General features: G+C 44.3%; 2 protein-coding genes across 2 annotated transcripts; both read right to left on the reverse strand.

Moving 5' to 3' along the window:
- Window positions 1–676: 676 nt before the first annotated feature.
- On the reverse strand, window positions 677–1,696 carry LOC123113786 (RING-H2 finger protein ATL63-like). The gene has a single exon (XM_044535101.1). It carries the CDS (start codon window positions 1,364–1,366, stop codon window positions 815–817), a length of 552 nt encoding a protein of 183 aa, XP_044391036.1. The 5' UTR covers window positions 1,367–1,696; the 3' UTR covers window positions 677–814.
- A 218-nt stretch (window positions 1,697–1,914) lies between these two features.
- Window positions 1,915–13,927, reverse strand: LOC123113777 (6-phosphofructo-2-kinase/fructose-2,6-bisphosphatase). Its single transcript, XM_044535090.1, has 23 exons — window positions 13,521–13,927; window positions 13,371–13,434; window positions 12,733–13,031; window positions 12,086–12,301; window positions 10,785–10,997; window positions 9,618–9,710; window positions 8,736–8,834; window positions 8,602–8,631; window positions 8,012–8,065; window positions 7,433–7,486; window positions 7,285–7,362; window positions 4,991–5,082; window positions 4,849–4,906; window positions 4,662–4,736; window positions 4,368–4,415; window positions 4,077–4,174; window positions 3,585–3,660; window positions 3,372–3,434; window positions 3,202–3,293; window positions 2,819–2,887; window positions 2,600–2,663; window positions 2,408–2,473; window positions 1,915–2,306 (listed from the first exon to the last, which is right to left on the reverse strand). Exons 1-23 carry the CDS (start codon window positions 13,761–13,763, stop codon window positions 2,229–2,231), a joined length of 2,322 nt encoding a protein of 773 aa, XP_044391025.1. The 5' UTR covers window positions 13,764–13,927; the 3' UTR covers window positions 1,915–2,228.
- Window positions 13,928–19,798: the final 5,871 nt, after the last annotated feature.

Below are 19,798 nucleotides of genomic sequence, written 5' to 3' on the forward strand. Positions count from 1 at the left end.
TCCTTCATATGGACATATGCTGGTCGTGTTGGGCCTGATTGAGCAATTGTAGAGTTATAAGCACTCAAATTGAGAAAAAAAATCCAAAAATTCTGAGTATCACCCATAGCCAATTGATGTAATCTTGAAGCTGAGCTAGGCAAATCCATCTGAAGCAATCCAGTTGCTCTTAACTCTCTTTTTTTTTTGAAAAAGTGGTTGAAACACTTAACTATTACTCCCTCCGTCCCAAAATATAAGATTATTCATTTTGAACGGAGGGAGTAACATATAAGAAAGAGAAAAATAATAAAGAGTTTAGGGCTACAATCTTAGATGTAGGTTCCATGCAGTAAAGTTTTTTTTTTTGAGAACATGCAGTAAAGGTTTTCAGTCCAGGGATGTTTGGATTTTTTTACATTTAATTGGGTGCTTTTGTAGGTAGATGGTGTGTTGTGACGAGACTGTAGTTTCTCGTTTATCTTAATATAAATCAGAGAAAACCCGATTTATTTTATTTTTTACCTGGACTTTTCACAATTGTTTTTTGCATAATGAAGCTCGAGAACCAGTAAGTTTATTCAGGAATGAACCAGGAACATTGCATTTCTTCTAGGATCATCTGAGTGTGGTTCCGAGCACGCGGTTTTTCCTGGGAGATTTATTCGATTTGTACTGTTTCATATAAATTCCAGCATGTAATCCCCAGAACTCAGATGGAATTAATAACCTTAACAAGACAAAACAAAAAGAAGAGAAACACCATGCCAGCCGTCTATAGTTTACCCATGTACACTGCACTCGGCAGCTCTAGCTAGCTCACGGGGCCAGCCACTCAGGCCACCGGCGCCGCCCCATCCTCCTGCGTCCTCACCGCCGACCTGCAGACCGGGCACGTGGAGCTCAGCCGGAGCCACGCGTCGATGCACCCGACGTGGAACGCATGGCTGCACGCCGGGAGCAGCCTCCCCAGCTCGCCGTCCTCCATCTCCCCAAGGCATACGGCGCAATGCTCAGTGACGGCGGCGGCCGACACCTTGGCAGACGAAGACTCCCACACGAGCACCGGCAGCGCGCCGAGCTCCTTGGCGCCCAGCCCAGCGGGCTCCGGCGCGCACACGGCATCCACTGTGATCACCTCGAGCTCGTAGCCGTCCGGCGGCCGCTGCAGCGCCAGCGCCAGCGCGTGAGGGTTGCTCAATGCGGCGGCGGTGGTGGTGGCACGACGCTGCAGGAAGCACCGGGCGTAGAGGTGGAGCGCAGCGACGAACGCGATTGCCGCCGAGAGCGCGGTCACAGCAGCCAGGAGGACGTTGGTGTTGTATGGAGGCGCAAACGGCGACATGGCTGGATGCTGGTGGGCACGGTGCAGTGTGCAATCATGCATATGGCAGTCCAGTGACCAGCGACTGAACCATATGTACTATATATCCGAAGGCAGCGGGTAACGAGTGTCTCGGTTTCTTCTCACAAGTTGCAGATTTTGTTATCTTCAACGAACTCGTGCCTGCGCTGCGTTTCAATGCCAGCATACCCCACATGTCATCGACGTACCATCGACGTCAAATGCCGCCTTTTGCTCGCCACATAAACTATGGCTTGCCTACATACCTTTCTGCACAAAAACTATTGGCAACTTGTGGCGACCAGCCAGCCAAGCATACGTCCGTCCGGCCCCTACAGCCTTCGTAGTGCCGCATGAAATCGTGGGAGGTTTTGGCACACTGCTGCGCCCCGTGCCACCGGGTTTCTGGAGCAAGAAACTGAAACGTCTCGTGTCCTCACATGGATACGGGAACAGCACAGCAGAGGCGGTCCACAGCTTGGTGGGTAGGTCCGTCTCATGATGGCCCGAGAGTCCAAGTGAGCAGTGATCGTGCATTTCGTTCACTGACATCAGCCACAGGGAAACCAGAGGAGGACAGGGAACAATCCTTTGACTTGTTACTTTCAAGATGAACCTGCATTTTTCTTATCATTACCAGCAGTTACATCTTCTGGTACAGTATCTTTTTACAGTTACTTATTAGCGGTACTATATGTTTTCTTTTACAGTGACCAATAGGTGTTTTTGGTCGAATATTTTACACCGGGGGGGTTAGTCTTACTTCCACGCCGTCCGGAGAGGAGAGATGAATAGCTGGTTACTGTATTGAGTTAACTGTATGTATATACTGTCTGTATGGTTGTATCTGGAACAGACAATCCGGAACTTGCTGTTGTGCTGAGCCTACCTGCATCTCAGATTCTCAATCCATGAGCTTGTACCTCTTCTCCTCGACGCCGGTGACGCCCATTTGTATCTCGATTATGGTATGGAGTGGCATCTAGGGTACATTAGAAATGTGTTCAATTGGTTTAGCAATGCTTTTGCCAGTTTTCAGATACAGTGTTGATGCAACAAGAGAAGATCAAAATGCCATGTTACCTCCATGTCTGGAACTTCCCTCAAAGGCCTGTCCGCAAAATACGAGTACAGCGCTCGTAATACGGCCTATAAATAAGATAGACATTTTAAGATCAGCGCTTCTGATCAATGAATGATACGCAAGCTTTGCGTATTCGCGAAAAAAGATCAGCGCTTCTGCACAAGAGAGTTTCATCAACGGTAGCAATTTACCTGGTGGGATATAACGACCACTGGTGCTCGCTGGCGTTCGAGCTCGATGATAACAGGCTCCAACCTGAGGATTGTTAACACAGTGTAGCACGTTGGTTAGGATGGAGGTAATAACAGAACCGATCCCTCCCCCCCCCCCCCCCCCCCCCCCCAGTTTTATGTATAGTAAAGTCCAGTAACACTACACAGCATTTTGAATAATTCAGCAGATTGTTTTACCTCTGAATCACATCAAGGTAAGACTCCCCACGTGGGTACCGATAACGCAGCTTGTCCTTCTTGCGTGACCTGGTTGCAAGTTGCAGCACGCATTACAAAACCATCATAACAGCATGTTCGAATAATATATATTCAATAAATATGTAAAGGCCAAAATATTGTGGAAGAAATCATGCAATATACAGGTCCGCTCAGTTTAGCAACTCAGATATGTCTAAATGTCTAATGTAACTTCTACATTTTAGCATGCCATGATTAATAGGGAAAACAATGTAGCTTTGTGGCATGGTAATTAGCAAAATGGCATGACACTGTACATAAACTACCAATAAGATATTCCAGAACACTTGTTGTGAAAGTCCCAGAGAAATGTTACTACATACTCATATTCCTCAGGCATAATTTTCTTTATCTCTTCATACGTCATCCCATCACATACACCAGAATTGATCTCATCAAGAGCACGCCATTGTATCTACAAGGTTGAACCTATGTCAGTATACATAGGTAGCAACAGGTCCATAAGAGAACTCACAAACTTTCAAGGAACTACCTTTGGGAATCCAACAATTGGAGTTGCTGTCAAAATTGTTCTCTGTAGAGTGCTAGTCCAAATCTAAACAACAGGACAGCCACAAAATAAAGCATCTTGCTCTGTTAGCTCACTTGATAGGATCACAGACACCATCTATTTCTTAAGTAAAATATTGACAACACTAAGTTGCCCTTGTAAAATAGTGTAACTAAATTTAAGGGGATTACTTACAGTTGCAGTTTTCTCATTTTTGAGGCGCTTTTCAATAAAGTTGGCTAGTTTCTTTGAGTAAAGCTCTCCGTCTTCACTGCATAATTATCAGGCAGGTTGAAGTGGTCTTCATTAGGTGAATACAATAGGCTAATTCCCATAAGAGGAATGATTCTACCCATGCTTTCCTGACAAATAAAATAATCAAAATTAAAAAGGACAGACCCAGTGCATAGAAGCTCCCACACAAGGTGGGGTCTGGGGAGGGATTATAGGAACCTAGTCTTACCCCTGCAAAGTGCAATGCAGAGAGGCTGGTTCGAACCCAGGACCTCTTGGCACAAGTGGGGAGGACTTCACCACTGCGCCAGGCCTGCCCTCTTTAAAATAATCAAAATTTCTAATGTAAAATTTCCATATATGTTACCACTTGCCTGTTACTTCAATAACTTAAAAATGGTGACTTAAGCATATAAAGGTATCATTGGAAGGTATCAGATTAGAGAAGCAAACCTTAGCACCGTGTCACCACCAACTCTTCCTCTAACATTGTGTAAACTCTCACCATGCCTGGTAAGCAAAATAGGCCGAGGCGCAAGATGAGAATTCACCTGCAGTTGCATATTAAGGAAGGATGTGTCACAAATTAAAAGTGCACTAATGCCACTCCATTGTTAACACTTCAAATAAACTTTGAAGCAACCACAAAATATGAGCATTTCCATAATGGGAAGATATTATACTTGCGTCCGAAACGGCAGTTGACTATTTACACTGTAAGAAACTAAGCATTGAAGTACATACCAAGAAAAAGACAATACGCCCAGGGAGATAGCCACTGATATTGTTCACCTGGTACAAGGTGGCAAGAAGTTAGAAATTCAAAGAAACAAGTACCAAACAAATTTAGAATGCTAAGTTTCAAAAGTTACAAGCCCACGATGACAAAACTCAACCAAAATGCTCGGTTTTGTGTAAAGAACCTAGTTTTCCCAGTTATAAAGAGGAACCAACCCTAGAACACTTAAAGGTATAACTGGAAACCTAGCCACCCTTTTTACAAGAATAGGAGATAGCCAGTAGTATCATCTTTGTTACCTGTAACTGGCCACCCTCCCCTTTTACCATATCAATCATTTTGATATATGAGCCTTCCTGCACTGGCTCGTAGACCTGCAAGAGGAATACTACTTGGTTCAATATTAAGTAGTTCAGAGAGCTCAAGAACTTTACTTGACAACGCATGCACTACTAGAACATAATATAACTCGCAGAGCATTGAGACCTTTTCATAATTTGTCAAACGTTCAAGGAAGTCCTGCAATCCAGCTTCATAATCCGGCCTACAAAATTTTACACAGAAATAAGCTTATGCATATTATATTTGTAAGTACAGGGCGAGTTTTGAGGGATTGTCGGTTTCTAACTGGTCAGCATAATCAGGGCTTTGCTGAATTTTCAGGCGTACATTCCTTTCGATTATGTTTCGATCATTACATATTGTCTCCAGAAATATTATCTGCAGAAAGTGCATCCAGTTAGCAAGCATTGTCCAAGATGACAAATGACAGAAATGTACCCAATGCACAAAAGCACATTAATTAGACTGACCCACAAACTGTCAGTGGTGTGACAGTATTATAAGTATGTTATAACTTTCATCAACATGATACAATTTTAGCTCAAGATAATCACAGAAGAAAGGTCAAAGAACCAAGTCTACTGTAAATCCAAATGTTCAAGCTTCCGTCGGCTCCATAAGTGCAAGACTCCGTCGCTCCTGTTCAAGCTTGACATCCGAAAGGCATTTGATTCGGTCAGATGGGAGTATGTGCTGGACCTCCTCCGACGCCGTGGGTTCCCATGCAAATTTCGTAACTGGATTGCGGCGCTTCTTTGCTCCTCTTCCTCGAGGATCATCCTAAATGGTGTGCCCGGCCCGCCAATCATTCACGGTCAGGGCCTTCGCCAGGGGGACCCAATTTCACCGTTGCTATTCGTCATCGCCATTGATCCGCTACAACGGCTCCTTGACTTGGCTACCCGCAAGAAATTGCTCCACCGGATCCGTGGAAGAGGTGTCATGGTGCGTACCTCGCTTTATGCGGATGATGCCGCGGTGTTCATGGCCCCTATAAAAAAAGACATTGACATCTTCTCGGCAATTTTACGTGGTTTTGGGGAGGTCACCGAGCTATGCACCAACTTTCACAAGAGCTCCGTTGTGCCTATCCGGTGCAATAACCTTAACTTGGGACACATTCTGCAAAGCATGCCGGCCACTGTGGCTTCCTTCCCTCTACGGTACTTAGGCCTCCCGCTATCCGTCTGGCAGCTGAGAAAGGCGGATTTCCAATTTCTTGAAGACAAGGTGGCGAGCAAATTGGTTACGTATGAGGGGCAGAACATTACTACCATTGGGCGCACGACATTAGTAAAATCGGTCATCTCCTCACTTGCGGTCTACTTCATCACCTCCTTGATTGTCCCTCCGTCCATCTTGCAAAATGTGAACAAGCTGGAGCGTGCTTTCCTGTGGTCCGGGTCGGATAAGACCACGGGAGCAAAGTGCAAGGTTAATTGGAATATTGTCTGCCGCCCATCGGAGTACGGTGGCCTTGGAGTCCTTAACACCGCCAAGTTTGCTCGCGCCTTGCGACTGAGATGGCCTTGGTTCGAATGGACGGAGCCAAATAAGATGTGGGTCGGTTTGGGCAACCCTTGTGACGAGGCGGACATGTCTTTCTTCTATGCCTCAACCACCATTTCTGTGGGGAATGGGGCCAAAACGCCCTTCTGGGAATCCCCTTGGCTACAGGGAGCCAAACCAAAAGATGTTGCTCCCCTAATTTTCGAGGCCTCCATGAGGAAAAATTGGAAGGTGCGCGAGGCCCTCAAAAACAATGATTGGATTCTCAAGATCAACCCCTCCACGACCGTCTCCATCGAGCACATCCGGCAATTCTTCACCCTTTGGATGCTCTTGCACAACTTCCATCTTGATGAGCTTTCCGAGGATTCCATTATATGGAAGCACACGGCCGATGGGTGCTACACCGCCGCCTCCGCATATCAAGCGCAATTCCTCGGGCTAGTTCTCTCCCCCATGGAGCACATGATTTGGAAGGCTTGGGCGCCTCCAAAGGCAAAGTTCTTCGCTTGGTTGGCAACCCAAGATAGAATCTGGACGGCGGATAGGCTCGCCAAGCGGGGTTGGCCGAACTGTGGTCTTTGCCCTCTTTGCAAAAGGGAGCAAGAGAGCGGTCCTCATCTTTTTTTCAAGTGTCGTTACACCATCCGCCTTTGGAAGATGGTCATTGAGAAATTTCAGCTTACGCATTTGGACACCTCTTCATGGCATTTGGAGGCTTCAGTCAAGAGTTGGTGGGAAAATTTGACCGGCACAGGAGTACCCGACAGAAAGGCGATGGCCTCGATGACTATGCTCGTGTCGTGGACCGTCTGGAACGAAAGGAATGCACGGGTCTTCCGGCATAAGTGTGCTCCACCGCCTATTTTACTAGCTTCCATTGCCAATGAGGCAAAGCTTTGGGTCACCGCCGGGGCAAAGAAATTAGGGGCATTATTTTGCGCGAGTAATCACTCATGCCGTGTAAGGGTGCCTATTGTAACAAAACCTCTTCTCTGCTTAATTAATATATGAGGCAAATCTTTTGCCTCGGTTTCAAAAAAAAATAAAAATCCAAATGTTACGAAATACCTTGCAGTTCCCTTCAGCCATCTTCATTAGCATATATCTTCTTTTCCTTGTGCTGTTTGTTGCATCAAATATACCAACCTACACACAATAGGAACTGGTCAGAAGAAACATTATTGTTAGAAGACTACGCAGCATAAAGCCAGCTTACCTGACCTCCTCCGTGCATCCAGTCTATCATGTCTTCCATTGCTAAAGTAGCCACCTGGAAACATTTCAGACAGAAAGATAATGTGCAAACTTGCTTATACAAAATTCGATGTTAATATTCATCTTGTGGTGCTGTTGGTCAGCAAATCAAATTTTACATCTGAAGTAGTATGCTAAATTGAATTATTATGGCCTTTATGGAACTTTCAAGAGAAGCATTCAGAATAATCCAAGCCAAAGAACATAGCATGAGTTTAAGGTGGCAGAGTAATCTTAGTATCAAATCCTAATACGGTAATGGGAAAATGTGAGTATAATATGACAATATTGCGGGGTCAAGATGTGCCAAATACTCCTGTTCATAAATAAATTTTGGTCTAGCAATCACAAGGACTAAATGGTTCAAAACTACCATGGTAGATATGTGTATAAAACAAGTTGTTAAATGGGAGGGTATAAAACGAAAATTGTGAGGCATTTGTGTTCAAAACATAGAATGATGTATTTGTGAGCACGAAGAGTTATATAGAATTTAGAGTTCTACTACTTAGCAATAAATTGTAGAACAAAACCTGCTGACCTCATTACGTGCCTCAATCCCCTCTTGGTTATCAGGACGGAAAAAATCTGCAGACTGAACCAATGAAACTACAAAATTGTCAGATTTCTCTACAGTAAATAACTGTAACTTTACTAACATAGACTCAAATAACTGCATTGCAAAAAACAAGATATAAAGGCATCCATGTGACATGAACAAGCAGTATCACAACAAGAATGAGAGCCAAAGATATATTCATGTGTACAGTAACAATGTAGATAGAAGTATGAACAAAATAAGAAACTTGCTCAGCCAACGTGCGAATGAATTTAATAAATGCCTAGCTGGTGACATTCAATGTTTACTGAGAAGACTGATGGACCTATATACACAATACGAAAAAGATGTTGAAAATTATTTTCTTTATACTAGTGAACAATGAAACAGCATGATAACAAGATAGCTGTGATAACAATCAGTATTAATACACCGACAGATCAGTGACGTATAAAGGCAAATATGGATAGAGTAACTGAAAATAAAATACGGTGTCATGTAAAGAATATAAATGCCATATACTTAGACAAAAAAGTGTGAAGATAATTGTATCAAATGACAGATCTTAGTACCTGATTCGCTCCATGCTTCAGACGGCGGTACTACACATACAGTTTCAACAGGGAGAGAGTTCAGTGCATTTTCCATAATCCAAGAATATGTGCCGGTTGTACACGATAATTAATGTGAACTAGAATATAATCACCTTTCCAACGTTGAAATGTTTTGTTTCATGACCTAGCCAACGAAGGTACCTTGTAAGCTTAACTGCGGTGAAGGTTTTCCCACGAGCTGGTAGGCCAACCTAATTAGGAGTAAAAAAAATCAGAAGGAGATCTTCCCAAAGAAGCATAGAAAAAAATATATGAGTGTGCTCCAGCACAATAGTGAATCTTAATACATGATGCCAATTATGCTCAGCAGCAGGCAAATCATACTCCGTCAAGGGGCGTCAAAATTGCCGTTGCAATATACTGATATTATGTCTAAAAACTCCTAATAATCCCTTTTAAAAGAAATTGCACTAGTCCAAAAAAATCAAGGAAAATCTCACATGCGAATGGCTCAGTTTCCAGATTTCAAGTTTCCTGATAATCACAACTAATTTGTGAGCAGTGGAAAAATAACAAACCCAAAGCACTTTTTCAAAACCTGAATATGCCATTCCAGCTCCCCAGTTCTGTTTTTTTACCCAGACCACAAATGAACACTTATTTACAAAAACTTTCAGGTACATGACTCGTTACCTCTAATATCTACGCACTGGATTTTTTTTTCTTCATTTTCTTTAAAACTTTTTGCCTCAGTTTTTGAATTTTGTGAAAAAAGAAATCATGTGATCCCAAGAGCCAAAAATCTGTGTCCACATTACATTTTCCTGATTAAACAGTATAACAAGATTAAACTGTATAACACGGAATAATTAGAAATTTATTTTATCCATGGAATTATTTATTTGTCAGTAAGCATCTAGGTGTTACGTTAGTACCGCCACTAGATATTATAGAAGGAAATGGTAGGTGCTATGTAGTAACAATGCAACAGTCAAATATTTATCTTGTGATGGTATCTGATGATCATAGTTTACCAGAACAATAGCCAGTTTCCGGTCCTCCTTTGATCCGTGCAACCTATCAGCTACAGCTGCAGCTGCAACAGCTCCTGCTGCTTCTGGCATGGCCTTCAAATATGTCAACAATAAGAAAGAATCAGATATAAACTTTATTCAGTAATCTGGTAAAATATTTGTTCAACTACATCAAACCAAATAAATGAAGAAATGGACATAATAGAGGTAACTGTACTAGCAATATCTGAACCTTTCACGCGGGTTCAGTTTATTACATCAACTTACAAAATGCAACTAACTAGTCCATAAACTTGGCCTGCATTATCATTTTGATCCAAATCACACTAGATTGTGCTAACAAAGCATACGTGACATGCCACGCTGGTGCACGAGAGCCATTTCTACACCCCTTCCAGCCCAGGAAATTTGCAAATAACTCCCTGTTCTATCTTTGAATTGCATCAGATGGTCCTTCTCCTCTATCTCACTCTCCTCTCTTTCGAAATTTAGGGCCCAAAATTGCGATAACGACGGCGGCCCCTTGGGGTGACGTCAACGGTGACTGAGGGGCTTAATCAACGACGACGCCGTTTATCGCTCCTGGCTCCCCATCTGCCCCGTCTCCGCTACCCTGGTGGCGTACTCGCAGCGGTAATTTGTACTGAGATGGGCTCGATCGATGAAGGATCATGGGTTAAGGTCACCTTAGTGATGTATTGCAAGTTTACAACTAACAGGTGCGGGTAAAAATCTATGATTTGCTCAGTTTGGGTTAATTTAGACCGCGCTAAAAATCGTCAGTGCACCACATGCACATCCTTTGCCAACCATGTGGACACAGTTAGCCTGAGCTAGCGCCATTTGGACCAAAATGAACACCAGAGCCAAGTTTGTGGACTAGTTGGTTACATTTTGCAAGTTCGTGTACTAAATTGCAAGTTCATGTACTGCCAGTGCAATTACCTCATCATAATTTATTCAAGCTCGCATACAGCCACACACCTGTTCAACAATCTGAACTGGGCATACAGAAGTTTCTAGTTGTTCATTTGGGCACTTACTACACGATTTGCTCAAGACTGATTCCGGCAGAAAGCTCTTTACCGTTTAGGATTGACTGTTTCCCTAATTATTTCAGTTTTCTTTTGTTACCTCATACTGGTTGAGGATACGAACAATACTGACCTTTGTTGATCCAAAATTAAGGCCAGATGCCAGGGAACATGCACTAAATGATTTTCCAAGCTTAGGAGAGACAACACCCCTGTCAATGTAAAGCCCTTGTGGCCTGTCCTTCTTTTGCAGTTGTATTAAGGTACCAACTGATTTTGACTCTACCATTCCAGAAACTTGTAACTTCTTAGAATTAGAAAAATCTGCTATTGAAGCCTCAGTATCCTACAAAAGGACCAAAACAATGTGGCATGGCTCTTTTAGAAAACTAATTCTGGTTCGGAGAAATACATGATATATTTTACTGCGCATAACTTGGCAATGCTGATAAAACAAAACAAAATACGTTTTCACTCAAAAAGTCCAAAAACATGTACTCCCTCCGTACTAAATCAGCGACACGTATTTTGGGACGGAGGGAGTAATGGATATCAAATAAATATATTTTAATGCCCGTAACCTGGCAATGCTGATATAACAAAACAAAATACATTTTCACTCCGAAAGTCTAAAAATATGTAACTGCTATCAAAATAAATATATTTTACTGCACATAACTTGGCAATGGTGATATAACGAAACAAAATACGTTTTCACTCCAAAAGTCCAAAAACATGTAATGGATATCAAATAAATGCAAAGTAACAAAAATCATGAATCATTATATGAAATGATAACTAGTTAACCACACATGACACTAGTTCAATATTAGTTGGAGGATCAATTTCAGGGAACATGAAGTTGATTATACTAGTGAGAAAATGACAATTGAGAAGTGATATATCAACGAAAAGTAGATGCATCAGACCTTTTCATCAAGTACATCAGACCCTTTTCTTCAAGTACACAATATAATTAATAGTTATAGTATAACCAACATGTTCGAAAATTGCTTTTGGAGGCCGAGCTCCATGGAGGCCTCCTTTTGCAAAATTCATATTTTTACATTTGAAAAAAAATACAGATATACATGGAGGCATAATGTACATGTGTGTAAATTTTCAAACAAAATACGGTGAAATGAGGCCGTGTAAAAAAACAAATCTGGGGCTTTCTAACACATGGTACTATTCATCCTCAAAGTCCAGAAATTTGTCTTTTTTGTACAGGTCGCATTTCAAGGTACTTCATCCTAAATTTTTACACACATATACATTTCATCCTTGTCTACTTTCATTTTTTTTCAATTTTTTTCTGAAACCAGGAATTTTGAATTTTGAATTTTTCAAAAATAAAGTGCTCCATGGAGCTTGGTCACCAAAACGTCATTCTCCAACATGTTAGCATACCAACTTTTCCAGATTAGATCTTACCTTATTATGGTAACTATCATCTTTAAAATCTGCAGCAGCACTTCTTGGACTCTGAATGCCATCACTAAGAAGCATATCATTTGTCCACAGTCCTTCAGGTTGATCTAAGGATGCTGGGGTTGCAGCAAGGTTTGCTGCATATTCAGTTGGTGGTGCAGTTGGCGTTGGAACAACATAATGCTCTAAGTCAAGCTCCAAACTAGAACCAGATCCATCCTGCAGAATGGCATGGAACCACAATACTTAATTAGCTTGCTATCAGCATTGAAGTGCAAAAATCATGCAAGTGTTAAAATGAAGAAATGGTAAGCATGTATTGATTTTGCTAGTGTAGAGATTATCTTAATAAGCAATAGTACAGATAAGGTAGCACAGAAAACAGCATGGGAAAGGAAGGAAATACGAAAAATCAGCTCCCATTCATGTCCTTCAAATGGCCAATTATATTGTAAAGATTGAACTTCAAATGAAGGAGTCAAAACCATTCAAAGTTGTTACCCTTTTTCGTCCGCCTGTTCGACTTCAGAGATACTTAGGATACCAATATACCAGCTATTTGAGCAGAAGGATGGTACAACAAAATGCAAGCCTAGTAGTGAAGCATAAGCATTGCAAAATCGAAATCAGGTGTTGACTCCTGTACTCACCTCGGTCGCATGAGTGGGTGCTTCATTTATACTGATATCAGGAATTCCTCGGACCTTGGAAGGCTGGAAATTTTCCTTGTATACCCTCCAGCTCGCGGCAAGATCAAGCGGAGACACGATGTCGGCCTTGTTGAAAACCCTGAACTCAAGCAACTCATCGTCTCCGTTAAGCCTGAAGTTTGCAAGCCTCACATCACCCTCGAGCATGCCCCCGGTGAGAAGCCGCGTCGGCCCTTCCTCAATGATGCAAGGGGTCTCCGCATCCTTGGGCTTGAGCAAGAATTTGAAGTCCAGTGTTTCTGCAGTAAATTCCACAGAGCACAATTGTTAGGAACAGTGCACACGTGCAGCAGTTTGCAATAGAGTTTGCAGAAGTGTATCATACAGTTGTATTCAGTTGAGTCAAACAGACCGGTGGAACAGAATAGAGAATACTATAGGAAAACACAAAATCCTGAAGGTTTATTATTGTTGAGACGAGAAACGCAACTTGAGAGGTACAGCAACTAAGCAGTTCAGTTCGGGTTTCCCAGACGAGATCACAAAGCCCATTTCAGACCAAAATCAAACCGATTAAACAGGAAAGGGCAGCACAAGCGCAATTAGGTAGGTAGGTAGTAGGTGTGTAGCGTGCATACCATGGTCCGGCGGCACGACGAAGCTGAGCTCCCACATGGACGCCAGCTCCCTCTCCATCGCGAGCTGCGAAACCGGAACCTAATCAATGTAAACCGGAACTGGCAAGCATGGGAGCAGTTGTAATCAGGAGCTGGTGGCGGGGTCCGTACGGCGCGGGCGGGCTCCCATGAGCCGATGATGGGCTCGGAGCCGTAGACGTGCGGCACGAGGTCGCCGATGATCCGCGCGTTCTCCATCTTGAGCGACACGTAGAGCTGCGCGCCGCCGTGCCACGACCCCGTCACGGCGCCGTCGCCCTCGTCCCCGCCCATTCCGCCGCCGCCGCCGCCGGCGAGCGCCGCCGCGCCGAGGCCCCCGACGCCGTCCAGCCCCTTGGAGCCCGACGTGCCCATGGCTGCCGAGCGTGTGCGTGCGTGAGGCTGAGGCGTGTGACGGTGGTGGTTTATGAATTTAATGGAGCAGGGGGGTTTGGCTGGATTGGGGTGGATCCGGGAGAGCGATGGGAGTGGTGGTGGTGCGGGTGCCGAGTCCGAGGCCTCGGAGCTCGCAGTCGCAGGATAAAATGTGGGGACCACCTGGCAGCGGCGGCCGCCCTGTTCCTGTGGACGTGGCGGGGCGTCGACGGGCGACGGCGCGCGGCGCGGCCGCTCCCCATTCGCGAGCCGGAGAGTGTGTCCTGCCGGCGTTTACGGCACTAGCCGATTTTTTACGAAAAAGATAATGCCCATATGTGGGTGTCTAGCAACTCTTCCACACGCATGGATTCCTGTTCAACTATTTCTGCAGAATCCTGGCATGTTCTAGCAGATTTTTTATGTCACGTAGAGCTGGACTGGTGTGTGATCATTCATCCGGTCGCCCACACGCCCGTTTCACTACGCGGAGGGGCTGGGGTGTGGACGTTAGCAGTTCGCCCAGACGTCAGTTTTCACGCACGCAGAAGGGCTGGTGTGTGGGCGTTTATCAGTTCGCCCACACGCCCGTCTCTTTTCCCACACCCAAAGCTGTCAGTTGCCATGTGTGTTGCAGCGTACATGGCAACTACCCTAGCGTGCTTGTAAGCAGATGGCAACTCTCTTTTTTTACCTCGAGTTGCCATGGGTTTTGCAGGATACATGGCAACTGCCCTAGTGTGCTTGTAAGCAGATGGCAACTTCCTCTTTATTTGAACATGTTTTTTTGCGATGTTTTTTTAGTGCTACATGGCAGCTGCCTAGTGTTAGTAGGTGGCAACTCCTAAAGTTTTTAAATCATGGCAATTGTAGTAGACCAGATCATACATGGCAACAACTGCAGTTGTCCAAAAATGGCATCTAGCACTTGACCTGAGATGACAACTGCAGTTGAGCAACCATGGTAACTGTAGTTGTCAGACATGGCAACTATACTTCAGCAACATGGCAACTGCAGTTATACGAACATGAAAGAGGGTCCGGACCATGGCAACTGCGTGGACGCGTGATGACTGTCACGCGGAGCGTGCGGGGCCGTGAGTACGGGCGTGTGGGCGTTATCTATTTTGGCCACACGTAAGCGTGTGGGAGAGACCGCGAGGCAAAAGACCGGACGTGTGGGCATTTCTTGTTTTGCCCACACGCAGACGTGTGGACTGGTTCTTTAGATACCACACGAAACGTGTGGCCAGACCCCTTAACGCCCACACGTGTGGGTGTTATCGGGACCCTTCTTTTTAACATTTTTACTAGTTTGACTCGGACACAGACATGACTTGATACGCCTGCTGCAGTCGGTGAAATCGATCTGCTGTTCATCTCGGCGGATTGCAAGTCGCCACAATCGACGTTTAACTCCACAGATTGTAAATCTAAACTGATGACCTTGAAGCTGATGCTGATCCTTCCAAGCTGGGTCTTTCTTCATCCCGAAAATTGTGAACCTCTTAATCCCTGGGAGAGATCCCTCCGAGGACACAATACCACCGTGCGATGGCCTCACGTGAAGGAAATATGCCCTAGAGGCAATAATAAAGTTATTATTTATTTCCTCATATCATGGTAAATGTTTATTATTCATGCTAGAATTGTATTACCCGGAAACATAATACATGTGTGAATACATAGACAAACAGTGTCACTAGTATGCCTCTACTTGACTAGCTCGTGAATCAAAGATGGTTAAGTTTCCTAACCATAGACATGAGTTGTCATTTGATTAACGAGATCACATCATTAGGAGAATGATGTGATTGACTTGACCCATTCCGTTAGCTTAGCACTTGATCATTTAGTATGTTGTTATTGCTTTCTTCATGACTTATACATGTTCCTATGACTATGAGATTATGTAACTCCCGTTTACCGGAGGAACACTTTGTGTGCTACCAAACGTCACAATGTAACTGGGTGATTATAAAGGTGCTCTACAGGTGTCTCCAAAGGTACTTGTTGAGTTGACGTATTTCGAGATTAGGATTTGTCACTCCGATTGTCGGAGAGGTATCTCTGGGCCCTCTCGGTAATGCACATCACTATAAGCCTTGCAAGCAATGTAGCTAATGAGTTAGTTACGGGATGATGCATTACGTAACGAGTAAAGAGACTTGCCGGTAACGAGATTGAACTAGGTATTGAGATACCTACGATCGAATCTCAGGCAAGTAACATACCGATGACAAAGGGAACAACGTATGTTGTTATGCGGTTTGACCGATAAAGATCTTCGTAGAATATGTAGGAGCCAATATGAGCATCCAGGTTCCGCGATTGGTTATTGACCGGAGACGTGTCTCGGTCATGTCTACATAGTTCTCGAACCCGTAGGGTCCGCACGCTTAAAGCTATATGACGGTTATATTATGAGTTTATGTGTTTTGATGTACCGAAGGTAGTTCGGAGTCCCGGATGTGATCATGGACATGACGAGGAGTCTCGAAATGGTCGAGACATGAAGATTGATATATTGGACGACTATATTCGGACACCGGAATGGTTCCGGGGTTATCGGATATATACCGGAGTACCGGGGGGTTACCGGAACCCCCCCGGAGGTTAATGGGCCTCATGGGCCCAAGTGGTGGAAGAGGAGAGGCGGCCAAGGGGCAGCTGAGCCCCCCCCCCCCCCAAGTCCGAATTGGACAAGGAGGGGGGCGCCCTCCCCCTTTCCTTTCCCCCTCTCTCTCCTTCCCTCTCCTCTCCTACTCCAACAAGGAAGGGGGGGAGTCCTACTCCCGCTGGGAGTAGGACTCCTCATGGGGTGCCCCAAGGGTGGCCGGCTCCCTCCCCCTCCTCCACTCCTTTACATACGGGGAGGGAGGCACCCCCTAGAGACACAACAATTGATCCCTTGGATCTCTTAGCCGTGTGCGGTGCCCCCCTCCACCATAATCCACCTCGATAATATCGTAGCGGTGCTTAGGAGAAGCCCTGCGTCCGTAGAACATCATCATCGTCACCACGCTGTTGTGCTGACGGAACTCTCCCTCAAAGCTCGGCTAGATCGGAGATCAAGGGACATCATCGATTTGAACGTGTGCAGAACTTGGAGGTGTCGTGCGTTCGGTACTTGATCGGCCGGATCGTGAAGACGTACGACTACATCAACTGCGTTGTGCTAACGCTTCCGCTTTCAGTCTACGAGGGTACGTGGACACACTCTCCCATCTCGTTGCTATGCATCACCATGATCCGGCGTGTGCGTAGGATTTTTTTTGAAATTACTACGTTCCCCAGCAGTGGTTTCAGAGCCAGGTTTATGCGTAGATGTTATATGCACGAGTAGAACACAAGTGAGTTGTGGGCGATACAAGTCATACTGCTTACCAGCATGCCATACTTTGGTTCGACGGTATTGTTGGATGGAGCGGCCCGGAGCAACATTACGCGTACGCTTACGCAAGACTGGTTTTACCGCTGTGCTTTGCACACAGGTGACTAGCGGGTGTCAGTTTCTCCAACTTTAGTTGAACCGAGTGTGGCTACGCCCGGTCCTTGAGAAGGTTAAAACAACACTAACTTGACGAACTATCTTTGTGGTTTTGATGCGTAGGTAAGAACGGTTCTTGCTCAGCCCATAGCAGCCACGTAAAACTTGCAACAACAAAGTAGAGGACGTCTAACTTGTTTTTGCAGGGCGTGTTGTGATGTGATATGGTCAAGACATGATGCTATATTTTATTGTATGAGATGATCATGTTTTGTAACTGAGTTATCGGCAACTGGCAGGAGCCATATGGTTGTCGCTTTGTTGTATGCAATGCAATCACCCTGTAATTGCTTTACTTTATCACTAAGCGGTAGCGATAGTCGTAGAAGCAATAGTTGGCGAGACGACAACGATGCTACGATGGAGATCAAGGTGTCGCGACGGTGACGATGGTGATCATGACGGTGCTTCGGAGATGGAGATCACAAGCACAAGATGATGATGGCCATATCATATCACTTATATTGATTGCATGTGATGTTTATCTTTTATGCATCTTATCTTGCTTTGATTGACGGTAGCATTATAAGATGATCTCTCACTAAATTTTAAGATAAAAGTGTTATCCCTGAGTATGCACCGTTGCCAAAGTTCGTCGTGCCCAGACACCACGTGATGATCGGGTGTGATAAGCTCTACGTCCATCTACGATGGGTGCAAGCCAGTTTTGCACACGCAGAATACTCAGGTTAAACTTGACGAGCCTTAGCATATGCAGATATGGCCTTGGAACACTGAGACCGAAAGGTCGAGCGTGAATCATATAGTAGATATGATCAACATAATGATGTTCACCATTGATAACTACTCCATTTCACGTGATGATCGATTGTGGTTTAGTTGATTTGGATCACGTGATCACTTAGATGATTAGAGGGATGTCTATCTAAGTGGGAGTTCTTAAGTAATATGATTAATTGAACTTAAATTTATCATGAACTTAGTACCTGATAGTATTTTGCTTTTCTATGTTTGTTGTAGATAGATAGCCCGTGTTGTTGTTCCATTGAATTTTAATGCGTTCCTTGAGAAAGCAAAATTAAAAGATGATGGTAGCAATTACACGGATTGGGTCCGTAACTTGAGGATTATCCTCATTGCTGCACAGAAAAGTTATGTCCTGGAAGCACCGCTAGGTGTACCACCTGCGCCAGCAACTACAGACATTGTGAATGCCTGGCAGTCGCGTGTTGATGACTACTTAATAGTTCACTGTGCCATGCTTTGCGGCTTAGAACCGGGACTTCAACGATGTTTTGAACGTCATGGAGCATATGAGATGTTCCAGGAGTTGAAGTTAATATTTCAAGCAAATGCCCGGATTGAGAGATATGAAGTCTCCAATAAGTTCTACAGCTGCAAGATGGAGGAGAATAGTTCTGTCAGTGAACATATACTCAAAATGTCTGGGTATTGCAATCACTTGATTCAACTGGGAGTTAATCTTCCGGATAATAGTGTCATTGACAGAATTCTTCAATCACTGCCACCAAGCTACAAGAGCTTCGTGATGAACTATAACATGCAAGGGATGAACAAGACAATTCCCGAGCTCTTCGCAATGCTAAAGGCTGCGGAGGTAGAAATCAAGAAGGATCATCAAGTGTTGATGGTCAATAAGACCACCAGTTTCAAGAAAAAGGGTAAAGGGAAGAAGAAGGGGAACTTCAAGAAGAAGGGCAAACAAGTTGCTACTCAAGAGAAGAAACCCAAGTCTGGACCTAAGCCTGAAACTGAGTGCTTCTACTGAAGCAGACTGGACACTGGAAGCGGAACTGCCCCAAGTATTTGGCGGATAAGAAGGATGGCAAGGTGAACAAAGGTATATGTGATATACATGTTATTGATGTGTACCTTACCAGAGCTCGCAGTAGCACCTGGGTATTTGATACTGGTTCTGTTGCTAATATTTGCAACTCAAAACAGGGACTACGGATTAAGTGGACACTGGCTAAGGACGAGGTGACGATGCACGTGGGAAATGGTTCCAAAGTCGATGTGATCACCGTCGGCACGCTACCTTTACATCTACCTTCCGGATTAGTTTTAGACCTAAATAATTGTTATTTGGTGCCAGCGTTGAGCATGAACATTATATCTGGATCTTGTTTGATGCGAGACGGTTATTCATTTAAATCTGAGAATAATGGTTGTTCTATTTATATGAGTAATATCTTTTATGGTCATGCACCCTTAATGAGTTGTCTATTTTTGATGAATCTCGATAGTAGTGATACACATATTCATAATGTTGAAGCCAAAAGATGTAGAGTCGATAATGATAGTGCAACTTATTTGTGGCACTGTCGTTTGGGTCATATTGGTATAAAGCGCATGAAGAAACTCCATACTGATGGACTATTGGAACCACTTGATTATGAATCACTTGGTACTTGCGAACCATGCCTCATGGGCAAGATGACTAAAACGCCATTCTCCGGGACTATGGAGCGAGCAACTGATTTGTTGGAGATCATACATACTG

This window comes from Triticum aestivum, chromosome 1B (assembly GCF_018294505.1).
Source record: "Triticum aestivum cultivar Chinese Spring chromosome 1B, IWGSC CS RefSeq v2.1, whole genome shotgun sequence".
In the NCBI taxonomy this organism is placed as follows: Eukaryota; Viridiplantae; Streptophyta; class Magnoliopsida; order Poales; family Poaceae; genus Triticum; species Triticum aestivum.